This window comes from Austrofundulus limnaeus, unplaced genomic scaffold, assembly GCF_001266775.1.
Source record: "Austrofundulus limnaeus strain Quisiro unplaced genomic scaffold, Austrofundulus_limnaeus-1.0 Scaffold14, whole genome shotgun sequence".
Classification (NCBI taxonomy): Eukaryota; Metazoa; Chordata; class Actinopteri; order Cyprinodontiformes; family Rivulidae; genus Austrofundulus; species Austrofundulus limnaeus.
In genome coordinates, this window is record NW_013952416.1 from 1,803,694 (window position 1) to 1,817,824 (window position 14,131).

The window sequence follows — 14,131 nt, forward strand, 5'->3', positions numbered from 1 at the left end:
GTCCGTTGAGTCCGTTTGCATGTAATCAAATAGCACCGCGCGCACTGATCTGTCCAATCTGTGATGGCTCCCTTGTTCTGCGCGCCTCTCCTCTCCGTCCCCGTCCAGCTCAGCTCTACCTTCTTGTAATTGAATTACCTCGGTTTTAAGTAAGGGGCGGGGCTTCGCTCGGCTCAAGTTACGCCCATTCAAATCGTTTCAAGCCAATGGGACCGTCCCCCGCTCGGCCGTAACCAAACCCACTCTCTCACAGTCGGCGTCTGGAGCTGCCTGCCTGCTCACCGAGTCCTGCGCGTCCCGGCGTCTCCAAAGCAAGACCCCCGGAAAAAAAAAACAAAACAAAAAAAAAAAAAACAATAAAATCCCAGGGAAAGACAGAGGACGACAGCGGCTCACATGGGAGATCCACGCAGCGTTTTCTCAACCCCCGCACGCCGCGCCATGGCTCATATATGAGGAGGACACTTTGGAAAGTGGAGGTAAACAAGCGGTGAGAAGCGCACGAGAGCCCGCAGCGGCCCCTCACATCTCCGCCACAGCGCAGCGGGGAGAGGATGACAGTGTTTCCCACGCAGGAGACCAGAATCTAACATCCACCTTCCGGACGCGGAGCGGCTCAGTGCGGCTTTTTAAAAAAGTTGCCTGGAGAACATGGACATCTGACGTGCGCCTCTCAGCGTCATTGGACACGTTTGAACCCCCCCCCCCCTTTTTTTTCTTTGCTACCCATCAAGTCCTGGTCGGACTAATCTCCTGCGCTTTCGGTTTGGAAGTAACAATAAGTGTTGGGCTTTGTCACTTGCCCTGACACTCAGGCTACACCCAGAGGATCAGTGCGTGCACGAGGAGGAGGAGGAGGGGTGGTGGTGTGTGTTGGGGGGAGAAGACACTGTAACGCCACAGAAGACTCCCTGCCTGTTGTTCTGCGCATTTGTGGTGCTGATCTCACTGTTTGTGCGCCGGGGAGGGGGTGGGGGGGAAGAACGATTCTGTCACGGATTTCTCCGAGCTGCCATCCTGCAACAAACTCAACCTTATGATTCATCTGGACCACTCTGCCCCGCGCGAGAGAGACAAAAAACACAGCGACGCCTTGTTGTCTCTCTGTCACTTCCCATTGCTGTCACTCTGAACAAGTGTCACCTTAACTGTCCCGTTGAATGAACACGGTYGCCTCTTCCCTCCACCTTTCTGTTACATTTGCTCCACGTTCATAAAGCTGCCACAGAAACGCGCGGCCACATGTGACTGAGACTCGTCACCTGTCCGGCTCGAAGCGCCCGTTGACTAAAACCCGACTGACCCGACTGATAAGGAGGAATACGAAGTTTTGCCGTAGTGATGCTGCATGTGGAAATGGTCCTCTTCATCTGCCTGGTGCTGTTGATGTGCGTATTCAGCCAGGAGCCCGGATCCAAAGTGGTGGCCGACCGCTACGCCGTCTTCTGGAACCGCACCAACGCCAAGTAAGTAGCCGCGCACCGGGCAGGTTTCGCCGCGGAGACTCGGCCGATGCGTCCTGCTCCTCTGGATGGGATGAGTGCGCCAGCGGGGAGGGGGTTCCCTTCCCGGACACCGGTCTTTATCCTCCGCAGTGAGGTCTAAATGCCATTTACAGTAGCTACAATATGTGGCAGAGAGGATAGGAAAAGGAAAAGGAAAAGAAAAGACAGTTGGGTCTTTTTTTTTTTTAGTTTACGCGCAGTCAGCGCGTTCCCGGAGAAACCAAAGCGTGCGCATCACGGCCTTTACAGTCCGGGCTTGTATCGTTTCATCTGCTGCCAGCGGAACTTCCTCAGYTGTAGAAGCGGACATAAATTATTTTATGAAGTTATCAAGTTTATATTTGTTTTTGATTTGTTGACACAGTTTGGATCAAAACCATCCAAATCTAACTTTAGTCTTAATCGGATGAAGTTTAAAAACAATTTCAGGTAACACCTGTTCACAAAGTCTGTTTAACTTTTAGTTTATGAACTTTGATTATCTCATTTTAGACAAAACAACAACAACAACAACAACAACAACAACAACAACAACAACAACAACAACAACAACAACAACAAAAGCTAATAATAAACGGAAAAGCTGAGCTGTGCGCTGTGAGGAACCGCTGATGTCTGCTTGTGTTTTAATGGAACTTCTTCACCTTCTATGACAAAACTTTGTTACTTTCTGTGTCCAGAAAACATGTTTAATAGAAATAATACAGTTCAGTTTTCATGTTTTCAAATAAGCTGATTCAAGCAGAAGAAATGTGCAAAAACCCAAAGCTGTTTCTGAGTAGGAGGCAAAAAACTGAAGCCATAAAAAAGTTTTTGTTTTGAATTTGTATTACCTGAAACTTTTCTTTTAACTCTTAAACTAATTATTGGATCATTATAAAATACAAAAACAAAACAAAAACAAAGAAAAAAATATAATTAGATTTGAATAATAGGTTTCTGGATAATTTAATAGGTTTTGTTTTGCAACTCTGCAACAAGTTTATTGAAGCCCATTTTTAGCACTGAAAATACAAAACAGGTTAGTTGTCAACTAAACACTTAGCAAAAGTGGCAAAGTTGTTTTCTAAAATTTAAGAATGCAAACAAAGTTTGGAAGATGAAACTCTGCCACAGGAGTGTAGCACTCGGTTGGTTTGTCTCTCTCTCTTTTGTTTAGTTTTTTTTAGATTTTTTTAGTTCGCCTTTAAAAGCAATGCTGTCTTCTAGACAGTCTTAGAAATGAAAACTTTTACAAATAACATTTATTATTTTTGTATGTTGGAAATGATGAATGACTTAAAGTCACATTTTCTTCTCTAATTGAAAAAAGAGTAAAAACTTTGTGTCTTATAAATCTGAATTTAAAAATATGAAGTTTGTATGGTGATAAAGTTTCACAAAAATCGTCCAGGCAGAATCAGATTTGTTGATGAACGTGATCAGCAGCTTCTGAAACCTAAAGCTGAAACAAAAGTTTCTCAGTTGTGCGCCGCTCCTGGAGTCAGAAACCTCTCTTCTGTCTCGAGTCAACCTTCTGTAATTTGTTCATGTTTGTCGAGACAGCATTTCCTACTAAAAGTCCCTCATGTGGTACACTGTACAGCCTTGTTCCTGGCCTTATTAAGTCTGCTGCTGGGGAAGGGCTTTACTGAGATCTTTCACTCAGCTGCCACTGGCACTTTGTATTTGTTGAATAAACTCCTCCAAGTGAACATTAATAACACACGCTAAATTTGTTACGCAACTATTTATGTTGAAATTGAAATTTGAGGGGAAAAAAACATTATTTATTGCCTGAAACAATTAGTGGTGGAGGTCTAAATGGAGGGCTGACTGTGAGCTGCCTGCTGAAGTCGGAGGCAGGGTGTAGATCCTCGCTCTGATAGCCCGTAGACCGTGACTGGTGTGGTCTTGGTTCCCCAACTTACCCTTTCTGATTATTATACTGGCCCACTGTCTTCAGGGGAGGCAAACAGTTTGAGTTTGATAGACATGGTTTCATTAGGCTTCATTTCTTTTTTTTTTAAACAAAAAAAAAGTTTGGACTTGACAGGCCGCTCCGTTAACTTGATCCCTTCCAGATGTGCTGACAAGTTTTCTGATTTTCACTAAAGGAGGACAAAGTTTATTTGGGAAAAAAAAGGTTTAGATAAATCCACTGTTAATCTAAGATCACTAACACCGACTCAGGGCAGAGAAAACTAGCATTGTCTGTGCTTCTCCTTTACTTTCTTTGAGATCCAGTAAAAAAAAAAAAACCCTGAGAAATACAGTTTCCTGAGCCTCATCTGTTTCTGCGGCTCGAACTCGCCCGAGGAAAGGAAACAGGTTTTCATACAAGCTTCAGCGCCCTAACAGTCACTCTGTTCTACTTACTCTAAATAGAGTTTGTTGACTCTAACCCCTGCAGGGCTGAAGCTGAAAGCCAGAAAGGTAACTTTAAATCAGGGAGGAAAACGAGAGGGAGAGAGGGATAGAAAACTCGTCTTATTGATGACTCAGTTAATAAATATTGAGTCTCTTTCCTCCTGCATTAGTCTAGAGAACTGGTGTGGCACTGGAACTTTTCTGCCTTTGTTCTGAGGCTTTGCAGTCATTGAAACTGCTGCTCCTTTGAAAACTTAAGTGAAAGTAACTCAACATATTGACAGCATGTGATTTAAAAGATTATTTCAGTGTTTTTTTCTTTTTTTTCCCGTCTGGCTCTGCATTTGTTGTTGTTGGAATGTGATTACATGTGTTCAGAACTTTTAAAAATAAGAAACCACGTAAAACGGCAATTTCTGTGCACTTAAACATCACTTATCTTGCATAATCTGTCGCACCAAAGCAGTCATTTTGATTGAGCTTTGTCCTAAAACACGTTTTGTTTTTTTATTTATTGTACTCAAAATGGATGATTTCCCCCCTGTTTGCCTATTTGATCTAGTGAAACGCTCAGGAAGTAGAGGAAACCTTCAAACACAACCTAAATCTGCCCGACTTTAGGAACTTGTTGACGTCTGCGCCCAAATATTCAGCTGCAATCAGTGTAAAGTTAAACAAATTAAATAGTGACGACACAAAAGCACAGTCTTTGGCTAAGATTGAAAAAAAATGTGGAGTAAAATTTCATTTAGACAAAGATTTAAAACATTGTTTAGAGGAATTTTAGATGAGAACTTTTTGCGTGAAATGTAGCGTTTTCAGCATTCTTTGGACATTTTTTTTGCATTTTGATATATTTTCTCAAAGTTTCCCAGTAGTCGGAGTTATATTGTTTGTGGACACTTGTYAGTTTGGAGTTTTGTTATTTCAGCAGTTGTTTATTGTGATTTTGGTAGAAACTGAGGCAGTGATTCTGACTGTTTCGTTGGCTTCTGTCCAACATTGTGTTTCACAATTACAGCAGGGGACAAGGAACTTGCTAGTTGCTTTTTTACAGAATGACACCATTTTTTTCTGTCCTTTTGAGGCTTTTGTACTTTCTATTGAGTATTTTTTTTTATACTGGTAAGAATTTCAAAGTGACTGGAGAAATATACTGATAAAAACACATTTTGAGTGYTGTGAAGATACGTGTAAGAAATCTCAACTTCACTCAGCTCCAAAACTACATTTCTGCCCTCTGCTTTTCCATGAACCAGCTTTTCTCCAGAGCATTTAGACTAATAAAGGAGCAGACAACATGCTCTAATGATGTCTCAGTTGTAACGCCAAAGAGACGGCATTTCCTTTTCACTTTCTCCCCTCTGCCCTTTCCTTTTCCTCATCTCCTTTTCTTGATTTTTTCACCCCCCCTGTTGTCTTCCACCCCTTCGCTCTCCCTTCCTTCATCTCCTCCAGCCAGGCACAGAAAATAAACAAAATACAATTAGATATTTTCAGAGTCCCTTCACGGCTGATGTCRGGGAAAGACGCACAGAGGTCAGGCGCACTCTGAGCTGAGCTGAGAAAGAGGTCACGCACACACGGTAAAACGTAACGAAGCAGAAAGTTGGTGTGTGAATGACAAACTAGTGACTAATAACTCTCCTTGAAGGAGAAGGTGTTCTCCGAACAACCTGGTTCATTTTCATACGTCCCTATTTCCAGTTTCCACGTTGACATTTTCCACATGTAACTAAAGACCTGTAGTTTGTTGTCTGTGGTATCAGCTTGCTTTTGTTGAAGTCAAGTCTTTGTCTCTGCACGTTATTTTTGTGTTTAAACGTGTCTGTGTATTTAGGTGCATTCATTTGAACAATGTGCTGGGAGGACAGAACAGGGCTTGCTTTGTTCCACGTGTGTTAATAGATACCAGTATAATTACAGATTTGCCTCTTTGCGTGTTTATTCTTTGTCATATAGACCAGTGCTGCTTTCATGCATGTGTGGCTGATCGTATAAARCCCACGCTGAAAAGTTTGTCTGGCTGTCTTTTTATTTTTTAATTACATATTTATTTAAATTTTCATATTAAAACTTTTGCATCTACCTTTATTTACAACATTCTGAAGACACATCTTTCTATTAGCTCAATATTTTGCACTCAGACCCACTCTAGGCTCTGTTTTATTCTTTCTTTTGTCTCTAGTCACAGCCCCTTGTCTTTTAGTTTCATTTTAATTCTTTCATTTATTTTAAGGGTCATTGCACAGTAGCATGAATTTAGCTCTGTTGCTAAATTTCATCCGTTGAATAAAATCCATGAAACACGTACACAAAGCAAATATAACAACTGATAAAGCAATCCATAAAGCCAGACACGATAATCATAACACATTAAATGAGTGAGTTAGTTCTTGTTAATGACTCTTTTGTCATTTTTGTTCTGCCAGTGACATTGAAATCACAAACGCCGGCCAAACGGAGAACATAGAGGGCAGAAACAGAGCCAGGCGGAGGATACTAAAATAAAAAAAAAAAAACGGGACACGATGGAAAAAACGACAAACTGTGACGAGTGTTACACCGTATAACTCTCTTATCAGGTTTTAATGGCGCTTTGTATTTTCTCACCAGACCTGTAAATGCGCTTTTCTCTTTAAATTATTATTTTTTTCTGTTAACTAGAAAATGAGCCCAGCAGGCAGCAGTCAATGCTTAGTCAATGTGCTTGGCAGAGCAGCTGTTCTTCAGTGCACTGTGGAGGAGGAGGAGGGGGACGACTCTTGGCCGTGACCCTTGTGGAGGTGCTATGCGGTGGACAGAAGCAGCCCTGTCGCCAGGGGTGCCYGGTGCTCAGGCTGTAGTCTTGGATATGCTAATCCTGTTGAAGGAAGCCTACAACTGGACAGAAAAGAGATTCCTTTTGGCTGCCTTTGTTTGTACACTGAAAGTGATTTTAGTGAATTAAATTATTGCTTTAGGCTTTCGTGAAAGCTTACACGTAAATAAAACAYAATCTCTCTTTACACCTTTTATTTTTTTATTCACTCAAAGTCAAGAAACCGTGTTTGCTCAAGATGAAATTAATGTTTCTCAGATTAACGGCATTATATTTGTCGGAGCCATAAAATATCATCATCGGTTCAAATATTCACTCATCTATCAAAGAGCGGTACGACTTCTTTACTCCAKTGAGAAACTAGAAAAATATTGAATRGCAGCTTCATTTCGGTTGCACATGTTTTCCTCGCTTGTCTGGGGAACCACATATTAATGTCCGGGTTTTTGTTTTCAGAGTAATCACTCCAAGGTCAGATCAAGTGCTGAAACTCTGCTATCAGCCGAGCGATCTGTCTCTTCGGCCCCTTTCAAACCCTCGGTCCACAAGGGAACATTCTGTAGAGTCTACTTGGCTGAGATAACCGTTTTATGCAACGACCACATGTGCAAAGTTTGATGGGAAACTTACTGACAAAAATACATTTTTACCCCCCCTTTGTTTTTGGTTCATTTGTGACCTTTCTACCATGGTGATTCATTTTACTGTTTGTTCTCACTGCCTTTGATTTAGCTAAAAAAAAAGGGCATATTAAAATGATATTTTAATTTTTTTCCAACATTGCCTTACTTAAAGTTATTTAACATATTTACTATGAACTTTAATGTAGATTTACAATTAAAATGCAGCAGCAAAAAAGAAATAGGATGAAAATACACTAAAACGCTTACGTTTTATTTTGAGACTCCTTAAAAAGAGAGTGATTAACAGGAATAAATGTTTTCTTAGGGTYCAACAAGGGTTTTTACTCCACTCCAGGAAKCTTRCSCCTCTGTATCRTTGGTCCTCGTTCATGGCTGAAAAYGCTGCGACCATGTTCTTCACGTCCTCTGCTCTCTTCTGTAAGATGGAGGCTTGGAAGCAGCTGTTACTTGGTAGATCTGCTCCCCCCCACCCTGACCAGAGCGGGGCGCTACTGAGAGAGGACTGACAACCTATCTGCTCTCAGCCAAAATCATTTTCGGGTCACAGCTCAAATCAGAGACGTACACCTTTTCTTCATATAATTTATTTTTTTACAGCTTGCGTTGTTTTTTATTCAAATTTATTGACCTAATTTAGGGTCATACTGTATTTACAGAAACCACATTGCCATGTAAAGGCCAAGAGAATTGAGAGGGTTCAACGTTTGTGTCTCCATTTGACACCACTTACTACTTTACACGTATATTTGACAGAAACAGTCGAGTCCGTTCAGTTGACAGCCACATTTTCCACAGATTATTCCATTCATGGTAGACTGACTTCAGACCATACGCTGCATTTTCCTTATTTTCCTTATTTAACGTGGTGGAGGTGGTGATGGGGGGTGTTTGCAGGGGAGTGACTGGATGTTTTTCTAGCTGGGCAGCAGTGTGGAGAATAGATCCCAGCAGAGAACACATCTCCAACTCGTGAATAAAGACCTAATTGACGGGTTGTAGCTAGCTGTAAATGACTCATGAGGTAATTTGTCTTCACGGGCAGACTGAGAAACACACACGGGTAGTTGTGTGGTCTGTTTTTCCTTCAGACTTGATACAATCTGCTTTTTTTAAACTCTTATTAGCCCACACAAAAAGCAAACACATTTTAGTCAGGCTTGTGCTACTTTTAGCTTTTATCAACTAAGTTGTGCATCTATAGACATCAAACAGTTTTTCATTTTTTTTGTGTGTGTGTGTGAAATGAAATCCGGTAAAAAGGTTTTAGTGAAATTTCTACTGTTGTGAAGATGTTCCATTTACCTGTGTGTAAACAAAGAGTCACACGAAGTCACCGTCTTTTTGTTCTTTTTATGGTTGTAGTGAGACTCGACAGTAATACGCTATTTGCATTACAGAGTTCGAAAAAGACAGTAGATACAAAATACAAGCTGCCAATAACCCCTCACCCCTGAGTGTCGGGTTGTGAGACTGAAAGGCGGTCATTGTTCTGCTTTCTCTGTCCACGCTACATAGGCAGGACTGAAAGTAATGCAGAGGGAGCGAAACAGGGCGGGTAAAGGAGAGGAGCGAGGGAGAATGGTGTGAATAGTAAGAAGGGGAAGAAAAGGGGAGAGCAGACAGCTGAAGTTGTAGCCTGACTTGAGAAGGGAGGAGAGAAGCAGTTTTAATGTAAGAGGCAGACGTGAGGGAGGAGGCTGGCAGGAGTGAGGGGGGTGAGAGCAGGAGGACCAACAGAGGTGGCGTTCTCACTCGTTTCCAGCTTTTCTTCGCTTCTCACCGTCCACTCCCTTCTTGCTCGTCCCTGTCGAGTTTTAAAGATGCGTGCAGTTTGCTGGCTGGCTGCCTCCCTGGTTGGTTTGTTGGTGGCGCTTCTCTAGGGGGAACACACTCTGCATCTTCACTCCAAGGAGATGTTGTCTTCAYGGTTTCGGGTTTAGTGACCCTGGGGCTGTTTTCTACAGAGATAGGATTAAGCCTGCAGGTTTAAAGCCATGCTTTGTTTCCTCTGACAGTGAAGACTGCCACACACAGGGCTGTGTTTACATGGTGGGGTTAGAGCTGTGCTACTGAAGAGTTGCATCCTAACTATTGTGATACATTGCACGCTGTGCCCTTGAAAGTGTGTTTCCTACTGAAAAGCATGCGTCAACGTCGGAATGCGAGGACGTGTGCAAYTGAAGCAGCTTCATCGAGGGTTTGATTTCAAAAATGCTGTAAATCTGCTTTGGAGACAAATTGGTTCGATGAAAACAAGCTGTTTTTGTCATGAAATACACTTTTTATGTGAAGGCCATTAAATGACACTCTTTTTTTAAATTGCAATGGTTAATGTGGATAATTATGCATGAGAGTATTTTGTTTTTCAGGTTGCTTCGCATTAAAAAGAAGCAATAAAACAAAAATAAATAAAAATTTGAAATACATAAAAATGTGTAACAAATAAAATATGYTATATTTGCCTAAATCAGCAAATAAAACTGCTACATATACATTTAAACCTCCTTTTTTCAATTCTATCAGCAACACGAGGCAAAATATAGCTTGTCTGATGGAAACTCTAAGATAAAWCTGGAATCAATCCGTTAATAAATCTTTTTTAAACGTGCGTAATGCCAAAATATGTCGAACMGTCTCAGTGGAACTTGGCTTTGATGCTCAGACATGCAAGTATTTCGTGCTCATTAGGTGTCCACGTCTGCGTGTTTTTGCATGCACGTATGCGACTGCGAGAGTTTGAGTGGTTATCCTCAGCCGACCCCTGCTTTAATGAAGCAGCAGAAACACGGACCTGCTGCTATAGTAGAACGCAGCACTATTCTTGACCCATTTCTCTGAGCCTGCTCCTCTGAGAGCTGCTTCATAGTTTTCCCATTTTTGTGAAGTTGAAKTGTGACTGTGTGTATTTGTATGTGCGTGTCTCGCTGGTTTGTATTCCTGAGTGAAAAAAGAAAACGATTGATCCCCAGAATGTGTAATACATCCCATCTCCAGCTCGTCCCCTCATCTGTGCTCAGCTTTGACTGGCCGGGCTCACTCTCAACATTATCCCGCACACAAGCAAATACGACACCCCGGCTGACGCACACATATAAACATTTACAGTACACCCGCGTGCTTCGGAAGGACAGTTCATTATTTCTTTAGTAAAGTTCGAGCTGTAAGAGATGTGGTGTTTATTCAGCCTGTTTATTTTCCCTCTCTGAATCAGCGAGCAGTGAGCTTTGGAGTGCAGCAGCCTTTGAACCGAGGCCTATCCCATGACTGCAGCCTGAGGTATTAACCCAGAGCCACTGAGAGGCTTAAAAAGCCATCAGCTCATTGTCCGGAGACACAAAAACCCCCTTCCCCTAAAATCTCCTCGCCCCCTCCGTCCTCCTCTCCTCCTTCCCTCCATCCCTTCTTTCTCAAGAATGTCTTGAACTGGCCTCGGCTGGCATTCAAATTAATCAGTTTTAAGGTTTTAATGAGATAAGTGAGACTTAAGGGGAGTCCCCAAAGTGGCCTAAGCCCACCAGATAAACAGAGGTGATGAGCGCAGCCTATAGCTGCAGCCTTTAAGTGTGTGTGTGTGTTTTTACTCTCAGATTGTCATGCATACAAAAGTTTTTTAAGCCCCTAATCTCCCTGTRAGGCTCTGGAAACCAAAACAGCTAAACCGGGTTTATTGAAGGGACAATCAACACCTTGCCTTGTAAAAGTTGAGGTGATGATGGGAACTGGTTTTGATGATTTTTAAAAGTGAGTTTATTTAAAGGACTGAGAAGCTACTGCTTTCTGTACACTCAAGATGTGTTTTCTTTCCTCACCAGTACCTCCCCCCTTTTGTCTTAATCCTCACACTCCTGCCCTCTGCTCCTTATCCTGCAAACTATCCCAGGAATACAGGCCAGTCCTTCCCTCCTCCTGCCACATTGCCCYCTCTGTCTTGTCCTTCCTTCCAGTGTCTTTCCTGTCTTTGGGATTACCAGATTTGTAACTGTACTGTCATCTGGACTTAGGGTCCCGCTGAGGCGATCAGGCCTGCTCACACTCAGCATTAGACTCAGTGTTGTGGCTGTAGAGGATGATTGACAGTTGCCCGCTCCTTCATTTTTTTTTCACACCCAATTTTTCTTTTAAAAAAGTTTGTTTTTCTTCCATATCACAACTCTGTTTGAACCAAGGATTAAATTTAAATATTTACATTTGGAAACCTTAAAGAATTTACAGTTATTAGGCAATWATCTTTAAAATAAATCCTTAAGTACGCCATTGTAATTCAAATTCAAATATATATGATAACATGGTCATATTTTGCTGGGTCAGGTGCAATTAAATGCCAGTTATACATAAAAAATCCCACAAGTAAAATGTAAAAAATAAATATAACCTTAAAAAAAGAAACATATCTTTGTTGTTAAAATACAACTGATGTTTGTTCTTCTGTTTTAATTGTAATTTTCTGTTCTTTTTTTTGATTATTTATGTTGGCTTAGAGGAAAAAAAAGTGTTTTTCCTCATGTTTGACTTACTGTGAAACACAAAGTTTGGCGGATCTGTGGAGCTAGTGGAGTAGCGCTGAGGCGGGACGAGTCCCCAGAGTTCAGTTTCACCTGCTGTTCTGTTCCTCGGGGCCGCAGGACTCCAARACCGGAGACATTCCAGCCAGGATTAGAGCGAGCATGTCAAACGGAAGCACAAATAGGGGGAGCAAAGTGCTTTTTTTTCTCTTTCTTTTTTTTTCCGTGACTGACAATGACATTTAGTCTGGCTGTTTTTATGATTTTTCAGTAAATATGATTTTTTAAAAACTTTTTCTTTTATGTGTGTGTATGTGTGGGTCACACTTTATTTTTCCCACAGATATTTTTGACATTAAAAACAAGTTAGCAAGTAAAATTTAAACACATATAGAACTGAAATGAGTAAAAAAATGAAGAGATTTTTTTATATTTAACAACTAAAATAGAATAATAAAACAGTTAAAAACATCCAAATAAAATACACTTAAAATGTAAAACTCGTGTATTCTAAATTTTTGCTTCACATTTTGATCTGTTGCTTTAAACTTTATTGTTAACCTTATTGATATAATATTGTTATACATTTTTTCCATTATCACAATAAACTGAGAGGTTTTAAATTTACAGTTTTGAAAGCATGGGTTTTTATATCTATTTTTTCATCTTAAAAATGCCTGACAATTTGTGTTATTTTTTTCATGAGATACAGAGATGAGTTAACCTAAAACCCTGCAGGAAAATAACGTGCACCTTATTCCTCATTTTAGATAAGCGTGCACGCTTGGTTTTGTTTCGCTGGAGCGATGAAATATTTGTTTCTGTTTGTGATCTCTAAGAAGAGCCGCTTTTACTGTCGACTCATAATTAATCAAATCTAGGTAGACATGTTTAAAGCTTGATGGTGATGAAAGGTTTCGCTCTCTTTTTTTATCTTTCTCATGAGTTTACTTGATGTCATTTTAATTAACCTTCCTATTTATCCAAAATATCTTATCTTAATGACTTATCTTTTGATTAAAGCAAAGAGATGCATAATTGTTGGCATGACTGTACTTGTTTTTAATCATCTCTGCATGTATTTTATTTGTTACCTTTATGAAGTATTTATATATAGTTGAAATAGTTCTGAATTCAGAGTTTTCATGCTAACAGAAAAGACAAGTGGCTGATGAGAAGCCATAAAGGTATCAGACTTGTCAGTCCAGGAGTGACTTGGACTTTGCAGTAACTTTAATAATGCATTGAAGCCACACTTTTTATATCCCCTCTCTGGGATGTAAAGGGCGGTCTGTACATTAAGTCTGGGTCAGATTGTGTCTACAGTTGTACATTAGCATCAGAGCCTTCCTGCCTGTATCACTGTTGAGAGGAACATGGCAYGAAGATGGTTGAATTATTCACACTCATAATCGGCCTTTATGTCCTGCTGCCAAGCCTGGCCCCACTGTTATTCTAGTGCATAATTGATAGTGCTCAGAAGTGGAAAAGTTGGAATAGCAGAAGTAATGCGAAGCGAAAGTGTAGTCAGGCAGCACAAGAAGGGGAAGAGAGTGGGGGCAGCGAGGGGGTAAAAGAGGGCTGGAGGTGGGCCCCAGTAGGAGTTTTTACACTGAGTTTGTGTTAGCCTTTACGGGGCTTAGGTCCAGCTAGCGTGAGGATCGCGTGTGTAGGCCAGCCAGACTTGACGTGGGGAGGGGAGTGGGATAAAAGAGGGATGAAAGGATGTGGGAAGGAGAGGAGATGGGGATCCAGAGTAACAAGGCCTGACACTGAGCTGGCCCAGAAAATGTTCTTTTTCTCCCCCAAAGTTATTCCGGATCTCCATTAGAAGCTCATATGGATTTAAAATGGAATTTCACTGAAAAGTATATTTTTAAATTATGAAGGAGGAGGAATCAAAACAGTTCTGTGCTGCAAATTTTGACAGTTGAATTTATTTTATTATTTGTTTGGACCCAATCCAGCGAGGATTTTTTATTTTTATTTATTTTTTTACTTTGTGACTGTTGAGGCAGGTTAGACAGGCACTGACATCACATTACAACTGTGTGATACAATAATCAATAAACGGCAGCCCCTCAGAGAAGAACAGGAGTTGGCTGGAGTCCAGCGGTAAGGAGGAGCCATCTGTTAAAGAAACTGTCAAACTCCTGACTTTATGCTAGAAAACAACATAAAAAGATACAAAGTTACTAAATATAAATTTAATTAACCTTCATAATTACCTGCATCTGTGAAAAATCTTGGATGATTCTTATATTGTTGTGATATGTTTGTGCAGTATTATTAAAGTGCCTGTGACATGCA

The 14,131-nt window shown here is 40.9% G+C and overlaps 1 protein-coding gene across 1 annotated transcript in view; it reads left to right on the top strand.

The window, feature by feature from the left end:
• The first annotated feature begins 254 nt into the window (after positions 1 to 254).
• The window catches only part of efna5b (ephrin-A5b), a 98,253-nt gene continuing 84,376 nt past the window's right edge, over positions 255 to 14,131 (top strand). Inside the window, exon 1 of the mRNA XM_014002661.1 lies at positions 255 to 1,466. Within this exon, the coding sequence (XP_013858115.1) occupies positions 1,342 to 1,466 (125 nt within the window). The 5' untranslated portion in view covers positions 255 to 1,341. The remainder of the gene's footprint in view (positions 1,467 to 14,131) is intronic.